At 38.6% G+C, this 18,583-nt stretch overlaps 1 protein-coding gene across 1 annotated transcript in view; it reads right to left on the bottom strand.

Annotated features, from left to right (window-relative positions):
* Positions 1 to 18,583, bottom strand: part of RAB15 (RAB15, member RAS oncogene family) — a 768,359-nt gene that overhangs the window by 46,718 nt on the left and 703,058 nt on the right. Inside the window, exon 4 of the mRNA XM_044074140.1 lies at positions 3,813 to 3,890. Coding sequence (XP_043930075.1) covers positions 3,813 to 3,890 — 78 coding nt within the window. The remainder of the gene's footprint in view (positions 1 to 3,812; positions 3,891 to 18,583) is intronic.

Raw genomic sequence — 18,583 nt, 5'->3', positions numbered from 1 at the left:
ATAAAAAAAAATGCGTCATTGTTTTTAAATTCAGTGGCTGACACATTTTATAGTCCATTATTCAGTTTGGATACCAGCTAAACCTTTTGAAAATCATACAAAGGCATTACAGAGACTGTTTAAGTATGCAAATATGAAACTTTTGATAACAGCAGAACATTTTAGTCAAGTCATTTAAGCTGTAGAATCACTTTGGAAAATGTGGCGATGTTGTATAAATCAACTGAGAACTGTAAATATGAAGAAGAACTGACAGATGTCCTGAAAGACAAAACTGCATGTGTCATATATTGTACATACCCACATTGACTATGCTATAAGAAAGAACTTACACCTGAACAATCATTAATATAGCAGTAATGATGGAAGTAGCAGCTAATGACACTCTAGACGTACAGCAATGTCTGCCTGAATGGACTTTTAACAGACTGAATAACTCTTCTGGGAAAGAACCATGTTTGTAGTGTAGAACACTGTCACACAATGCTACTATCTATTGGTTTAAACAACTCAACTGTAGCAATGTCAAAAAGGGCCACATTAAAAGAATATGCAAATGGAACAATCATATAAATGAAGCAGATGGCAAATACAGTTAACAGGATGCTAATGAGAGGTAAAATAGTAGCTACAGGAAGTGAAGCAGGCACAGATAAAATGGAGGTAAACAGACTAAACAGGATGACTGTGTCTAGAGTTGCACAGCATGAACTAAACAAAAAAATTTGATCAATCCAGAATTTGTAATAAAGAAACTTAAGACAGTGTTGGATACAGCAGGTGTTTCATCCATGACTCCATTAAAAAATATGAGAAAATGTTTTCACATAAAGAACTGGATGACTCAGATTTATTACTAGAAACCTATGCCACAGAAAAACTACACCCACGGAGCAAGATAAGTATATCAATTGAGGGCAAAACGCTGATAACTCTGTACATATACAATCCAAAGGATCAAACTAGTACTCTTTTTAAAAGCGTGCAAGTGTTCTATAAGAATACTAATAAAATTCACCACAATGAAAAGTTAACTTCTGTATTAATAGATCCCACTTCTAGTTAAATAATATGCATGCTTGACAAAGTAATCTGAAATGTATAATACTATAGGTAAATGTGGGTAATAAGTGGCGGGTATTCGGTTTTGGCCAGGGTTGGCGTGGTTTGGTCGAACGGCGAGCTAAATAAAAACCAACGAACCGATTATTAGTTAACTTACAAACCTGTGATTGGTTAGAAAACTACGACTTTATAAAAGCAACAGAATGTTAAACCCATTTAACAAACATAAGCAGACAGAAACTAAGGGAGTTAAAAAGAAAAAAAAGTCCCGGCGACGACCCTTTTTTCCATTAGTTATCGATCGATATACAACGGCATGCTGCCAAATCAGCCGCACTTTTTGGGGGTCATGGTATAATAAGTAATGTTCCACTGCTTCTGCTTGTGTTGCTGTCTTTCCCTAAGATAAAACGTAAAAGGATTTAAATGTAGTGAATATACTATTGACATGGGTATAGATCTATACGTGTGTACCAGCTGGGCATGCCAGACACACTGCGCTGCAGCTTTGGTCCTCATTTATTATTAACTAGTGTTTTAACATCCAATACATTTTAGGGCAAATAAGCAAAAAAAAAAACCTTGTAGAATCAAGTGAACTCATATTTATGATGTATGTAGGAAGATGGTGCTGCGGTTGCATTGTTGTCTCACAGCAAGAGGTTCTCTGGCTCAATTCTCAGCTGGGGTGCCTTCTGTGTGGAGTCTCCATGTCCTCCCTGCATTCGTGTGGGTTTTGTCCAGGCGCTTTGTTTTCCTCCCACATTACAAAGACATGAGTCTGGAGAGTTTCTCTCCAGGCCTCCGCTGAAAATTGGCTTAGTTACAAGTCAGACTATCCCAGTAAACAAATGTTAAATAAAAAAAAAAAATGTATACAGAGTACAAATTGTTATAAACTTATCTTTCAAGTACTTAATATAGAGATCTGACATTGTGTAGTACAGAGGGCTTTGGAGAGGTCAAATGAGTGCTTACCCCTCTGTATCAAACCATGCCACAAACAGGTAGCTCACCTGAGGAAGCGACAACACGTATAGCTCATCTGAGGCTCTTATATAACTATACAAACTATTTTTATAATGCTCATGTCATGCTTACAAGTGCAATACCTATCCTTGGCTACGGTGCTATCCAACTCAAATACTGAGACAGTAATGTTCAAAGTCATCAGAACACATTTCCTATTTTTTTCTCTAGAATGTTCTAGGAATGTATCTTACCTCAGTCCCTTACCCCTTCTGCTGTACCTCAAAGTTTGTCTTATACCAAAAAATGGTTTCTTCCCTTGTGCGATCGTATTCTAACTATTTGTGGGTTTCTTGTCTGCAAGTTACCACATTCCTCCTTTACTATATCCTAAGGAAGTATCTTCACAGATAAATATAGTGTGCTCACCTGGCAGACATGATCTTTGCTCCACAACCTTCAACTGTTCATGCCAGCCATGTTTTAGCCACACTCTCCTTTCTTGGCAAACACTACAACAGGGCAAAGAGGTCACTGATATTTTTTCAGCCAAGCCTGGACAAAGGCAATATTTTCTTCAATCCACTGCTTACACATACTACCAAGTTGTCATCTTACAGTTCTTTGTGTTTGTGTGTGTGTGTGTGCACATATGCATGAGCTCAAACGTTTGAAAAACCTTTTTTTAAATGTCTAAATGAGAATATAGCAACAAACATCATGCCAGCTCCAAGCAACAGCAAAGTAATATTATTCCTAGAACAGTGACAGTGCAGTTACGAAAAGTGATACCACCTCTGACTCACTGCAAACTTGCAGATGCCCTCTGGTTCACCACTGACAATTCTTCTCCTGCTGGGGCATATGAATAATATCACAAAGGGCTGGTATGGACAGTGCTTATGACATTAGTTTAATTCCCCTGCATATAAGAGACAAATTTACTGCAACATGTAAAATCTTGTTAAGCATACACAGTCACTTTTGACAACCCTGCAGCTTCAGCTGCACAAGGTGACATCAAGGTTTGTACCCCTGCCAAAGCCATGAAGTCGTAGTAAAACTCTAGACTTCTTTGACTTTGAGAAAGGCTCCAGTTTAATGATGCGATACCTAAGGTCAGAAGGTTAGGTTGTTACAGTTTCCTAACAGTGTTTTCTTCTCCCTACATTACTTTGAATAACACAAATAGACTCAATGCGGTATGTAAGAATATTCCAACTGATGTGAAATGCGGTGATACTCTTAATGCTAATATCACTCACTGGGCCAGTGTGAATGCTTATTTTTCCAACTCTTAAATCTTATTACCACCTTTCCAGATGCTCAAAGTGAGAAATATTTCACTGAAATAACATTTCACAGGACAGCTTGCACCCTCAAACTGTGCAAAATGACTTCAACTCTGTTGTCAAAGATTTAAGTGCTACATAGCCCTAGTTATTTATGCTGGTTTAATTTATATAATGTGTTTCAATTAACAGTATCATAGTTTTCATAATATTTAGGCATTTTGTTCTACTAAAATATTAAATCTACTACCATTTCCAATAAGGTACACATGCCAAAATCGGGAAGCTTTTCTAAAATCTAAGCAGATAACAACCACAATCAGTCAGTTACAGCAGAATTACCAACAGCACAATTCATTTGTAACAGAAGAGTTTGTTAAAATAGTTATGATTGAGATTCCCACAGTGATGAAGGAGCACGATCACAGTTACAGTGAAACAATAATTAGAATCAAAAATAACAAAAATGCATTTATATCATCATACCTCATCAACATCACTGGCCCATTTCATGATGTGTTGAAAAGACCGCTCACTTGTGATGTCATAAACTAGAAATATTCCCTAGAAAAAAAATGATTTTTTAGTCAGTCTTCCAGACTTTTTACACATCACAGCAAAAGTTAACTTTTTATACAAACAAACTTCAAATAATAAGTATCACAGCTGTCACATTACATCCTAAAAAGTATTTCCCAACTAGTGTGGATACAGGGGCCTATTATAAGCTGAGATATAAGAGTGTCACTTATAATATCTAGCTGCTGGAAGCATGGAGGAATATTACATCTGAGGACTGCAATACTTTACATCACAATAAATGGACACTATTCTTAAAAATAAAATCAGTGTATGTAAATTGGCAAGTTCTGTCTTCAGAGCATTTGTCTTGGATAGGTGTGTCAGCACTCAAACCAGTTCAGAAAATGCCCTTCTAAAGTATTTTTCAGACTCATTTCTATATACCAGTAATGTAGAAATAACACGTATATATGCATGCGCATATATGCTATAACAATAGCTCACATGGATAGACAAAGATTCATAGATGATTACTAGGCTAACAACCCCGGGCATTTTTTAGCCTAACCATGCTTCCCAGAGGTGAAAATCAAATCCTGTACCTTGTAACTACAAGGTAAACACCTTAAACATTATGACAACCTCCAACCCCCAGCTGAAATGTATAAAAGTTCATAGGTAAATACTAGGCTTATCAGTATCAGTCTGCAGACTATCACAAGTCTAGCCAATCACCAGAGGTTAGAATCAACACCTGTACATGGTGTTGGTGAGGATAAGACCTTAACTATTATACCAACCCTCCCCTCAAAATATAAATCATGATTTAGTGTGATCATTTCTCAACTTTGTGGTGTTATAACATTGAAATGCTAACATTAAAAATCTCTACTTTTGCTCAGACATCACCCTCTCTAGATAAGAATCATGAAATCATGTCATTACCACGAAACACTGACAAGATTAACAGTGCTTGCCACATCAACATTGTTACATCTTTACAACTTAACTAGAGCACAGAGATTAATCAGAAAATAATATGCTCGTTTTACTAATGGAACAAATAACTAACAGTGATACAACAAGCATGGTTTATGTCACTGCATACCTTCAAAGCGAAACCTGTTTCATCAAGCCTGTTCCAATGAACAGGTTCAAAAACAAATCTGAATGAAGTTTAGTAAATCACCCATACTGCCATGCAGGAAGTTTTACCCCCTGCACACCTTTAACTAATATAATCTACTCTGATGTTGTTTCACACAAAATTGCGGTAAGTGAAAATGTAACCCTTTTAAATGGAATTGCCTTAATTGATCAGGACTTGCCTTAAAGCACAATGAAAACAAAACTGATACAATGCGTATGTAAGAATAATACAGTGGGTGGAGGAATCCTGCTATAGTCCAGATTATTTGAATTAGCGATATGTTACATCCATATCGTGAAAAAGAATTGTTAAAATAGCAACAGGCATATATTTATTTATAAATCTATGTTCTAACCAGGTAGATAAGCTGGTGTGATGATCCTTTGCAGTCAGGAACTCAGCAATAGGCAGTTATATTTAAACACATAACAAACAGTAGCAGTGGTTGTTGTGTCTTTCGGCTTTTTCCCGGTTAGGGGTTGCCACAGCGGAACTCTGGTCCGCTAATGATTGGCAGTAGATTTTTACATGCCGAGTTGCTGGCCCTGACGCACAACCTTCAACGAAGGTATGCCCATTCACGCATGTCTCCACACAGAAGACCCTCTAGCTGAGAATCGAACAGGACAACGTCTTACTGTGAGGCGACAACGCTACCGCAGCACCACCACCGCAGTATTAAGTACAATTATTATTTTATTTTTACTGCACAGTTGAAAAAAATGCTTACAATTAAATTACAGTCTGATGGTGGAAGACTCTAAGAAGACAATTAAGAATAAAATATTAGCATAACCTGCTGCAAGATAAAATTAAGACAAAGTGATTGTAAACAAAGGAGGTGTGAGGTAAAGAGGTGAAAGCTGAGGCAGCAGAAAATCATCTGCATTCAGCTTTATTACAGAGATTTTTTTGAGATGTGATCTGAATGTGGGGAAGGAGGATTGTTCAGTTAGTTTGTTGGGTACGGACTGCCAGCGTTTTGGGGGAAAAACTGTGAACAAATTGTATGTACAGTATAGTTTGCTTTGTTGAGCACAGAGTGATCCCAAAATCATAGGGTGGATTTTGAGTGGAGTTTAAGCTGCAAGAGGCAGGAAAGAGTGAGATATAATAGCTTGAACAGGAAAGAGCCTAATAATAGTTTAGATCAGTGTTTGATTGGTAACCATTTGGCTTTAGCAGTGGTGCTTATGAAGTGGACATTTTTTGATGAACTGACAGATTTTGTTTTGAATGGATTACAGTGTGGAGGTAGTTTTATTTAAAGTTGTGGATATGATTAAAAGACTTTATTCGAGTTGTGCTAGTAACACTTCTTAACTTACTACACCTCTGACTGGAGTACTTAGAAAAGGGGGAGATTTTTCTGGCTGGGAACAGTACAGAGCTATTTTTTTTTCAGTTTGGAAATTAAGGGATGGGTCAAGTCATAACTCCAAATATTTAAAGGAAATTATAGTTCTCAAGAGTGCTGTTAAGATCTGTGATGTAAAGGATTTTGTGAAATTTTGGCAGCTTTAGGGAATTCCCAAAGAGCACACATTTGGTTTTGTTAGGCTAGGTAAAAGCTTGTTGTGGAGTAGACAAAATTTGAGGGAGTAGAGATTATTTTGTAGTCGTGATTGAATTGTCAAGTGAGAATGACTAGATTACAGTGCTTCCATATTGTTAGCATATAGGATGAGAGGTAAAGTGAGTAGATCATAAGGAAGTTTGTTAATAAATATTAAAAAGAAGGGGTACAACTATGGAATCTTGAGGTATGCTCTTAATGGCAGGAGATTTGAATCTTAAAAAAAAATCTCTATGGAACTAGGATGCAGCACTGAAACTGAACTCAATGTTTTTTCAACAAGGCAAGCCAAGATATGCTTCTGTTTTAACTATAGGGACAGAATTTCCAAGTGAGTGTTTGATTATTAAATTTTGTGCAAAGTGACTAGCTTGTAGTTTTGGCAGCATTAACAATTAAATAAAATAAAATAGTATGGCCCGAGAGTAAATGCTCCTGTGATCAGCAATATAAAAAACGAAAAACACGCAGATGTGTGAATCATTCACAGGGCAACCACGACCTTAAGAATTCCTTTCAAGGTAACACTACTTAAAACTTTAAAACTTTAAGCGTACTGCACGAAGGTAATTAATCAACAAGTAATTTTATTTTATAGCGAGTGCTTTCACCAATGTGGCTTCTTCAAGCTTTACACATCACGAACTGCATAGGCATTCAAATACTGCTACCAAAGCAGCAATTGGTTTACATCAATAATGACATCACCACTAATTCAACAAACTATCTATAACCACTTTACAATTTAAAAGTTAAACCTCAACATTTTGAATTCAAAAGCTCATATAACAAATGCGCACTAAATACACATATAACAGATGCGCACTATATGCTTCTCTAACTTAATGAACTCATATCATAAAACTGTAAATATACACATATAAAAACCTTAAAAAAATAGACTTCCTCATCATTTAAACTACGTGAATAGTATATATGGGTATATAACTAAAAATGTTACGATAATCAATACAAAAACAAAATAACACAAATACATATAAATTTACATTAAAATACACATTAAAAATCGACCTTTCAGACCTTCTAATCTTAAATACTTCATGTTGTACACATAAAAAATATATATAAAAAACTCAAAAGATATATATATAAACATACTTAATAGACGTTTTTGACATAGAAGGTTACAAATTTATTCATATATATCTCAGGGTTTCATTACTTTAAGCCTTCTGTTCCTAAGAACCGGCTTCAAGTGAACTTTATCATTCAATCCTGGTTGCTTATCAGCTCTACACCTTACTATCCACTTAAGTTCACATTCCTCTATAAAATTATTAAAGTCTCCCCCCCTCATATTGGGATTGAGTACTTGTAAAACTGCAAACTTAAAGGTATGATGTTGCCCTGCTGTTAAATTATGCTTAGCAAGGGCATTGACTTCATGTCCAACACGTATATGGTAGACATGTTCACGTATCCTTTCCCGCAACTTTCTAGTAGTCTTACCTATATAAAATGCCTGGCATGATATACACCTAGCAAGATATATAACCGACTCCGTCTGACAATTAGCAATTGCTCTCAGTTGGAAATCGCGATGTATAGAAGGATGTACAAATTCTGTCCTAACATCAATAAACTCACATTGTTTACATTTACCACAAGTTCACTTGAAGCCAGTTCTTAGGAACAGAAGGCTTAAAGTAATGAAACCCTGAGATATATATGAATAAATTTGTAACCTTCTATGTCAAAAACTTCTATTAAGTATGTTTATATATATATTTTTTGAGTTTTTTATATATATATTTTTTATGTGTACAACATGAAGTATTTAAGATTAGAAGGTCTGAAAGGTCGATTTTTAATGTGTATTTTAATGTAAATTTATATGTATTTGTGTTATTTTGTTTTTGTATTGATTATCGTAATATTTTTAGTTATATACCCAAATATACTATTCATGTAGTTTAAATGATGAGGAAGTCTATGTTTTTTAAGGTTTTTATATGTGTATATTTACAGTTTTATGATATGAGTTCATTAAGTTAGAGAAGCATATAGTGCGCATCTGTTATATGTGTATTTAGTGCGCATTTGTTATATGAGCTTTTGAATTCAAAATGTTGAGGTTTAACTTTTAAATTGTAAAGTGGTTATAGATAGTTTGTTGAATTAGTGGTGATGTCATTATTGACGTAAACCAATTGCTGCTTTGGTAGCAGTATTTGAATACCTATGCAGTTCGTGATGTGTAAAGCTTGAAGAAGCCACATTGGTGAAAGCGCTCGCTATAAAATAAAATTACTTGTTGATTAATTACCTTCGTGCAGTACGCTTAAAGTTTTAAAGTTTTAAGTAGTGTTATCTTGAAAGGAATTTTTAAGGTCGTGGTTGCCCTGTGAATGATTCACACATCTGCGTGTTTTTCGTTTTTTATATTAACAATTAAATGACTGGGGGCGGCCACGGTGGTGCAGCGGTTAGTGTTGTTGCCTCACAGCAAGAGGTTCTCTGGTTTGATCCACGGCTGGGTTGCCTTCTGTGTGGAGTCTGCATATCCTCCTGTGGTTGCGTGGGTTTCCTCTGGGTGCATCGGTTTCCTCCCACATCCCAAAGACATGCTGTAGGTGGATTGGACACTCTAAATTGGCCCTAGGTGTGAGTGAGTATGTGTGTGCGCCTTCTGTGGAAGGTTGGGAGCTGGGCTGGCAACTCGACACCGTAAAACTATACTGCCAATCATGAGCGGACAGGTGATCCGCTGTGGCAACCCCTAACCGGGAAAAGCCGAAAGAAGAAGAAGAACAACAACAACAATTAAATGACTGGAGGTCAAGTCCATAAAATAAAATCTTTTTATGGGGTGACCTGTACACCTTTCTGTGTCTTTCCACCCTTACTTATCATGACTTAAAGTATTATATACAAAAAGGATATAGTTGAGATTAAGAAGATCCCAAGATAAATCATTAACAGATAAGGAAAACAGTAATAGGCCTTCTAAACAGCACTGTGGAATGCCATAAGAAAATGAGCTGATGTCTAACATATCGCTACGAAAGGTTCTGCTGTAGAGTCCGTTTCTAAACCGTGTCATGCTCCTTCTGAAGAATCAAAGGAAGACAACATATTATGAGAATTTTGTGGTTTGCTCTTCCTGATACTTTTCTTAAATCTATAACTACAGCCTCAGGCAGGAGACTTTTTCTACATTGTTGCAAAGAGGCTCTGTGAAAGACTAAATGGATATAAGTTTATTGAAATTTGATTGAAAGCCATGTTAGTGGTCAGTTAAGCTATTGTTTACTCAAGGACCCGGACATAACTCATTTTTCAAATATTTTTGCAAGATGGCAAGTATTTGTGGCTTGTCTAATGTCAGTTGCAGTAGCTGGAAATGAAGCATGTGAATGTGATAGAATTATGATTGAAACTGTAGGGAACTATGACTGTAATAAGTGACTAGTAAAAAATATGAGTTAGAAATTGGGATAAACTGGGCTTCCCAACCTTAGAAAGGTGGGATGGTTTGTGAATTGATGAGTCATATCCAAACTCAGGTTTTTCAACTAGTACTTGAAAATCTTTATAACCTACAGTTGTACAGTAAAACAGAAGGTATTAAAGTAATTTATAAATAGGGACCTTGAAAAAAAGAGGAGAATATTACTACAGTAAGAGGTCACTGGAGAAGAACAGGTGAAAATTAAGTATATACAGCATGTAACATACCTTTCTTGAGACTGCTATCAAATGAAAGGCAGTAAAATATAGAACACTGCAGTGTGTGTGATGTAAAGAAGCATCATCTGCACTAACATGAAGAAACAGACCTCTGAGTCTTCATTTTTATACTTTATTTATTTATTCATTTATTTATTTATATTTGTTTATCATGGTAATGCAATGAACCATATTGATCAGTTTTAAGCTCAGTCGGGGTAAAATACAAAACATTTCACACACAAAAATGCAAGCAATAATACAGTAGTTCAGATTAGTTGCACAGAAAAACTACAAATATATATATATATATATATATATATATATATATATATATATATATATATATATATATATATATATATATATATATATATATATATATATATATATATATATATATATATATAGTTACATACACACACACACACACACACACACACACACACACACACACATTCTAGTGAACAAGCAGAGTATAATGAGTAATGCACTATTACATACCATAGTTTCTAATGTGGGTCAACCTTCAGTAAATCTGACAGAGAAGAGCCTTGGAATGGAGCTACCATTAGGTGATATGTCCTGTGTTGAAGCAGGAGCATTTGGCTTGGATGAAGAAAGTACAGTTGTGTACACTTACCATAAATGTAGATGTTTGAGTGTATTCACTGTTGCAGTCATCACATTTGGGTTATCTGCTTGCAGTAGCCCTCAGCTGGTCTGATTATCAAAGTCTTGGGTCCTGCGTCGGTTGCTGTCTCATCTTCCGTGACGTCAGGTAGTCAGGGGTATAAAGCATGCAGCCGATGCCATTACATCAGTTTTTCTTGCCCCAGATGTCAGGTGCCCCCCTAATGCGAAGAATTAAACATATGTATATATGCACACAATGGTATACCTCCAACAAAAAAGCAAATACACCAAAAAGCTTTTAAGCATAGTAAAGGAAAGTAGAGGTATAGCCAAAAGAAGTCAGGGGGCTGGAGGGAGGGTAACCAGGACTGCAACAGCGAATACACTCGAAATATCTACATTTATGTTAAGTGTACACAACTGTACTATGTTCTTCGTGTTTCACTGTAGCAGTCATCACATTTGGGTAGATTCCCAAAGCTAAAGATGGAAGGAGGAATTTAGCATTAGGATAAGCTATAAGGCCCTGCAAGAATGCAGTGGCAAAGCCACCTCTGGATTTAGAGAAAATTGGCAAATGGTAATGCTTGGTGAATGTATGTACAGAACTCCAGGTAGCAGCTTCTAGGATGTCCCTGATAAGTACACCTCTGAGAAAGGCTGTAGAGGTAGATGCAGCCCTGGTTGAATGGGGTCTAATCCCTTGTCGGATAGGTTTTCCATGGTACTTATAGCAGAAATGAATGCAATGACCTATCCATTTAGAAATGGTTTGCTTTAAAATAGCCTTCCCCTCTGCCCTTGCAGCAAATGCCACCAGCAGTTGTTCAGATTTCCTATGAGGTTTAGTCTTGTCCAAGTAAAATCTAAGTTATCTGTGCACATCTAAGGAGTGCAGTATGCATTCCTCTTTGTTCTGTGGATTAGAAAAGAAGGTTGGTAAATGAATGGACTGATTATGAGCCACACTGGATACTACCTTGAGCATGAAGGAGGGATTGGTCCTGAGGGACACCCTGTCTGCATGAAAGATGATGAAAGGCTCCACTGCCATAAGGGCCTGTAATTCAGATACCCTTCTTGCTGAAGTGATTGCTAAAAGGAAGGCTGTTTTCCAAGAAAGGAATTTTAACACTGCACTTGAGCTGGCTCAAAAGGAGGAAGACTGAGTTTTTCCAATACAAAGTTAAGGTCCCAGGCTGGAGTTGTGGCTCTCCTGGGTCGTCTTATGTTTATTGCCCCTCTGAGGAACTGCTTGAGCAGTGGATGAGAGAAGAGGGGTGGTTGTAATGAGCTGAAATGGCTGATGCGTGAATTTTGATGGAGGAAAAAGAAAGGTCCTTGTGAAGCATCTCAGTTAAGTATTAAAGAATCTGAGGTAAGTTGGGTGCTGCTGCGCCCATCCCTTGAGTCTGGTTCCAGGCTCAGAATCTTTTCCATTTTTCAGCATACGATTTTCTAGTACTAGGCCTCCTTGCCTCCAAAATGACATCCAACACTTGTTTATTGAGGGATGGTAACGGAGAGGTTAGGTAATTAGCCAGGCTGCCAGGTTCAGGGTTTGAAGCTGAGGGTGTAGAATCTGGCTCTCCTGCTGTGACAGCAGGGTAGGGGTCTGAGGCAGGTGCCATGGAGCCAGCAGTGACACACTGTGCAAGAGGGGGTACCAGTGTTGTCATGGCCATTCTGGTTCAATCAGTATCGTCCTTGGTTTGTCCTGTTTGAGCTTTAGTAGTACTTTGGAGAAGAGAGGCATAGGGGGAAAGGCATAAACTGACATATTTTTCCAGCTGAAGGACAGAGCATCCACTTTCCAAGCTTGTTTGTGGGGAGTCCTTGTGCAGAATTTGTCCAATTGGTAGTTATGGGGGAAGGCAAACAGGTCTATATCTGGGCTCCCCCATTTGTTTATCAACATGTTGAAAGTCTTTGGTTCCAGTTTCCACTCATGTGGGTCCATGTGATTTCTGCTTAGTTTGTTTGCCAGTGTATTTAGTTTTCCTGGCAGGAATTGAGCCTGTAGATGCACTTGGTAGCTCAAGGTTGTGTTCCACAGAGCCATGGCAAGTCTGCAGAGGGGGTAAGAATGGGTACCCCCCCTGCTTGTTTATGTAGCACATAACAGTGGTGTTGTCTGTCTTTACCATTAATTGTCCTGGAAGAATGTGGTCCTTGAAGGCTGTCAGAGAGTTCCCCACAGCAAACATTTCTTTTTGATTGATATGCAGGTGCATTTGACTTGGGTTCCATTTGCCCTGAATGCACTTCCCTGTCAGGTGAGCTCCCCATGCATAGTCTGATGCATCTGTTGTTAGGGTTTGGGCGGCAGGGGGTAGAGTGAATGGTAGTCCCTTGTTTTGGTGGCAGGCCTCTGCCCACCAAAGGAACTCTAACCGTAGGCAAGGTATGATAGGAATCATAGTTTCTAGATTCTGAGAATGTTCACATCATAGGCTTTTTAGATACCATTGTAGTTTCCTCATATGCAGTCTTGCATATGGAATTAGTAGAGTGCAGGAGGCCATGAACCCCCAGGCTTGCAGTATTTGCCTTGCAAATAGCAGGGTCTTTGTGGCTATCAGTTTGAAGTAAGTTGTCAAATGAATTTGTTTCTCTGGCGTGAGAAAAGCCATCTGGGAAGTTGTGTTCAAGCTTGCTCCCAGGAATATAATTTGTTGACAGGGTACAAGATGTGACTTCTTTTCATTTATGATGTACCCCAGACAAGTTAGCACCTTTTGTACAAATGCCAGATGATTCAAGAGTATGTCCTGGCTTTCTGCCTGAATTAGACAATCGTCCAGGTATGGGTATATTTTAATATTTCTTTGCCTATAAAATGCAATGACTGGAGCTAGGCACTTTGTGAATACCCTGGGCGCAGTAGATAAGCCAAAGGGCAGTGCAAAGAACTGATAGTGCATGTAGCCTGCTTTGAAGCATAGGTATCTTCTGCAAGATTCCCTGATTGGGATGTGCAGGTAGGCTTCCTTTAAATCCAGTGTTGCCAACCAGGCATCTTTGCCTAGCATAGGAAGCAACTGGTGAAGAGTTAGCATCTTGAATTTTGGAATCACCAGAAAAGGTGTTTAAGATAGAAAGGTCCAGGATAGGACGCCATGAGTTGTCTTTTCTAGGTACCAGGAAAAGTCTTGAGTAGAAACCTTGTCCCTTTTCCTCTTCTGGTACAGTTTGAATAGCCTTTATGCTTAAGAGAGAGAGAGTACTTGCTTTTGAGCCTCTGCCCACTGATTTGGGGGTAGATCTGGCCAACCGTTTGGGGTTGGTAATGTGTGGAAGTGAAATCTGTATCCTTGAGAAACTATATTTAAAACCCATTTGTCCTGGGTAATGAGTTCCCAGTTTTTGGCCTGCAGAGCAATATTTCCCCCTAAAGGAGAAGTGTTTGGAAGTTTTAGACAGCTTACCATAGGGGGAGTCTTACTACTCCCTGATTTGGAAGTGGGAGCCCCCCACTGCTTAGTCCTGTGCTTACCCTGGGACTGAAGCTTGGGTGTTCTGCTGGTTCTGGGTTTGGACTGAGAAGGCCTGGAAGAGACAGGAAAGGACCAATTATTAGAGGGCCAATGCCTACTAAATCTAGGAGGCTGTACTTGTAGGATATCTTTAACAGTTTACATACATTTAGCTTTTTCCTCCATCTTTTTAAGAACTTCTTCTGCTTTGTTGCCAAAGAGGCGTTCCTGATTTAAGGGAGCATCCTGCAATTTAACAGTAACATGATCTGGCAAAGATTGCTCCTTAAGCCAAGCATGCCTTCTAAGTACAGACCCAGTGACAGCAGCCCTGCAAGATTCCTCTAGTGAATTAAACCCACATTGCAAAGTATGTTTTCCAACCTGTTCAGCAGAATGCATTAAATCCTGTAAATCCTTATTTTCAGCAGTCAGGAATCAACATCATTTTCTGTTTAAGCAATCCAGTAATATGTTGCTGATACTTTAACATATGAAACTGACAGTTTAAGGCCCTAATGGCCAAGGCAGCAGAAGTGTATACCTTCTTACCCCATCTATCGAGCGCCCTGGAGTCTCTATCAGAGGGGGTAGGATTTTTGGCAGTAGTAGCTTTAATGCCCTTGGGTCCCTGTGAAATGGTCTCAGGATCCGCAGTAGGATTTTTAAAAAAGAACTTGAGAGAGTCAGGAACCCTGTAATATCTATCAGGTTTTCTGGGAGCAGAAGGTAAAGAGTCAGGGGCCAAGCTAGATTCCGAAAAGGCATCATCAACAATGTCTAGTACAGGAGGGATAGCTAAAGGCCTGTGTTGAGGCAGGAGTAAGAAATCTCTAAGCCTCTTTTTAGAATCAGAATAATCCTGGCTTTCCCAGTGGAAATGCTCCCTAAGAGTATGCAAGGTTTCACCAAAAGAGAAATCCTCCGGGGGAAGCAGAGGGAATAGAGTCCTCTGCATCAGAATCCTCATAGGTAGATAAGGGTAAATCCTGGTCATCAGAGGAAACAGAAATTTCAGAATCCTGGTCAGAAGTATCATAAGCAAATTCAGTCCTAGTTCACTTAGAAGGGGAAGGTTGGCTTCCCCTGATTAAAGTAATAAGGTCTTCAGCCATTCTTATCATTTGATTTTTAGGCATAGAGGCATGACCATATGGTCTGTGCGTCGTTTTTCTAGGCATGGTTCGAGTTTTAGGCCTTGAAGAAAAAGATGGCGTTGGTTTAATATGCAAGTCAGTAGGCCTGAATACACCCTCAGAAGCCGGTGCCTGCACAGCGGCTCTGGACCCATCCAAGGTAGAGACATCCGCAGGTTCCACAGTTGAAGCATCATCTCGCGGCATACCGGACTCCGAATGGGTCTCAGTAGAGGCCTGCAAATCTGAAATAGCAGGTATCAGGGGCTGCAAAAGCGCCTCACTGAGTACCGGCGAACTGGCGACTGGCTTAGGAGAAGTGTCGCTGGCAGGTTTGGACCTAGGCGACCTGTCTCTGTCTTGATCTTTGCGTTTTTTTCGGAATGTCGATAGTCGGATGGCTTACCAAAGACAAATCTGGATAATTGAACAGAGTATCAAAATATTTCAAAGCATAAATATACCAACGACGGATAGTTTGTTGCTTAAATAAGGCACAAAACCGACAGCAAGATACATCGTGGTCAGGGCCTAGGCAAGGAATACAATAGGAATGAAAATCTTTATGAGGTATTTGCTTTCCACAAGAAATACAATTATTGACTTTTACTGATATCGGTTTAGAGCAAGAAAAAGTTTCCCCAATGGGGTATTTAGCTTTAGCTGAAGACTTCGGTTTTGAAACTCGAAAAAGAAAATTTCAGGAGTCGGCCGACCGGCACTTGTGAACTGCTTCTGCTTCGGGCACCGCACAGAAAGAAAGACTGGTGTAATGGCGTCAGCTGCATGCTTTATACCCCTGACTACCTGATGTCATGGAAGATGAAACAGCAACCGACGCAGGACCCAAGACTTTGATAATCAGGCTGACTGAGGGCTACTGCAAGCAGATAACCCAAATGTGATGACTGCAACAGTGAAACACAAAGAACATCTGCTTTTGAGTTGCATCCTGAATTTGGAGTAAATGTTGATTTCCTTAATGTCAGTTGGGAGAGCTTGCCAAAGAGTAGATACCTGGAAAGAGAAAGCACCTGCAGTGCTGTGAAATTTGGTTTTAAGGGTATTGAGAGTTGGTGTGGCTTGTGAGTGGTGTCTCAGGATGCATTGAAGAGTTTTTTCAAGAAGTCTAGCTGCAAGGTGAGTAAATGTGTGGAGTTGGAGTAGTTTGCAGAGTTGGGATCTTTGTAGAGTTGGGATCCTAACTGTAAGTTAGGTCTTTGTTCCATGTCTCGACATTTGGATTTTTATAGAGTGATACAGTGATGCTCACACAGAAGTGACTTTGTAATGAATCCGCAGATGGTCTTAGAAATAGTCTGGAATGTAGTGGTGTTTTTTCTTGGAGGCAGAAGTGAAAATTGAAGTCCATATTCAAGATGAGAAAGAAGAACTCCTTTACCAATGGCTGCTCTGTCTGGTTGGGAGAGAAAAGGGGAGATCTTTTTGGCCCAGAAGTGGACAGGATTTATTTTGGCTCTCAGTCTATGTGGAAATAGGAGCTTAGTGACCGATCAAGGAATAATCCTAGGTATTTGAAGCTGGAGGCTCTTTCTATGAAATGGTTATGAAATCAAACATAGAGTCAGGTGCTTGGTGAATTTTCTGTGGAGTTCTGAAAAGCATGGTTTTGGTCTAAGAGTGGGTGAAAAGTAGTTCATAGTTTCTGAGCCATTAGTAGAGCTTATGCAAGTCAGAATGGAGTTGGCATTGAACGTTGGTGTGAGAGTCACCTGTTCAGTAAATAACCATGCCGTAAGCATAGAGGATGAGTGGGAGATGGGGGAGGTCACAAGGAAGTTTTTTAATTAATATGAAAAGGAGGAGGGGGCAAGAATAGATCCCTGTGTTACATATCTGATAACAGGTGCAGATTCTTATTATCAGGATCTTATTTTAACTCTGGAGTGTCTGCCATTGAGGAAGTTTTTAAGCCAGGGAGCAGCATTTAGACTAAAATCAATTTCAGTTACTTTATTTTGGAGGAGATAGTGGTCAATAAGGTCAAATGCCTTTATCAGGTCTATAAATGGGCACCTGAAAGGAGGTTACCATCAGAGTTTAGCAGGATGCATCAGTTAGGGACCATAGTGCTATCATAGTCATTTGTCCTGACCACAATCTATTCTAATTGGAGGAAAGCAGATGGTACTGCTGGATACAGACAGAGAGTTTGGTATAGACTATCTTTTCTAAAACTTTGCCCAGAGTTAGGATAATGGATATTGAACAAAAGTGAGAGATTATCATTTGGTTGGTTTGCTTTAGGAGGGGTTTAATTAGAGCAGGTTACCATATACGTGGCAAGATGTTTTGGGTGAGACTTAGGTTATATATGTGGCCGACAGAAAGACATAAATGATCTCTGCAGTGATATATGAATCCGGGGTTTATGCGTCAGGAGTGAATATTTTCAATTACAATACAGACTTCTTCATGACATATGCTTTTAAAGTAGAAGAGGAAGATTAATTTTTTAAGAACTATGTACGAGTTGATATTAAGCCATACAAGATGCCTGTTTATTAAAGTATGTAGGGTGACTATTATTGATGTCAAGTAAAAATGGATTTGCAATTGTATATAAGACATGGGGAATGAGCAGTGTTTAAATTCTGCGTAAGTCCAGGCTTAGTGGATGAAAGCACTCAGTCAGTATTGTTTTTTTTTTGGTACATGTGGAATAAAAGTTTCTAATTATCCATGGTATTGGTTATTTGGACTGGAAGGAGCCTCCGTGGTTGCAATGCTATTGTGTGGATCTATTTGTTTTGGTGTTTGTTTGTAACGTACTGAATACGTTTTTGGTTTAAGTAATTATGGACTCCCAACATGGTTCTAGTTCTAGCTTTAGCACCCTGACAGCCTAGAACAAAGTCACAAATATACTATATATGAAAATATGAATAATGTGATACTTACTGGAGGATAGTTTACAATCTGGACCTAGGATAGTTACTTTAGTAGAAAAAAACTTTAAGGTAGTTTCTGGTAACTCCAGGTGAACTTGCTGGCAGCATTTCCCAGATGTCTATATTTGGACCTATTCCAAGTTCTCTTCTAAAAAAATT

Source organism: Protopterus annectens, chromosome 6.part0 (assembly GCF_019279795.1).
Source record: "Protopterus annectens isolate FY-2018-M chromosome 6.part0, PAN1.0, whole genome shotgun sequence".
Taxonomy (NCBI): domain Eukaryota; kingdom Metazoa; phylum Chordata; order Ceratodontiformes; family Protopteridae; genus Protopterus; species Protopterus annectens.
Note: the sequence above shows the minus strand (reverse complement) of the source record. Positions and strands in the feature narration are given on the sequence as shown.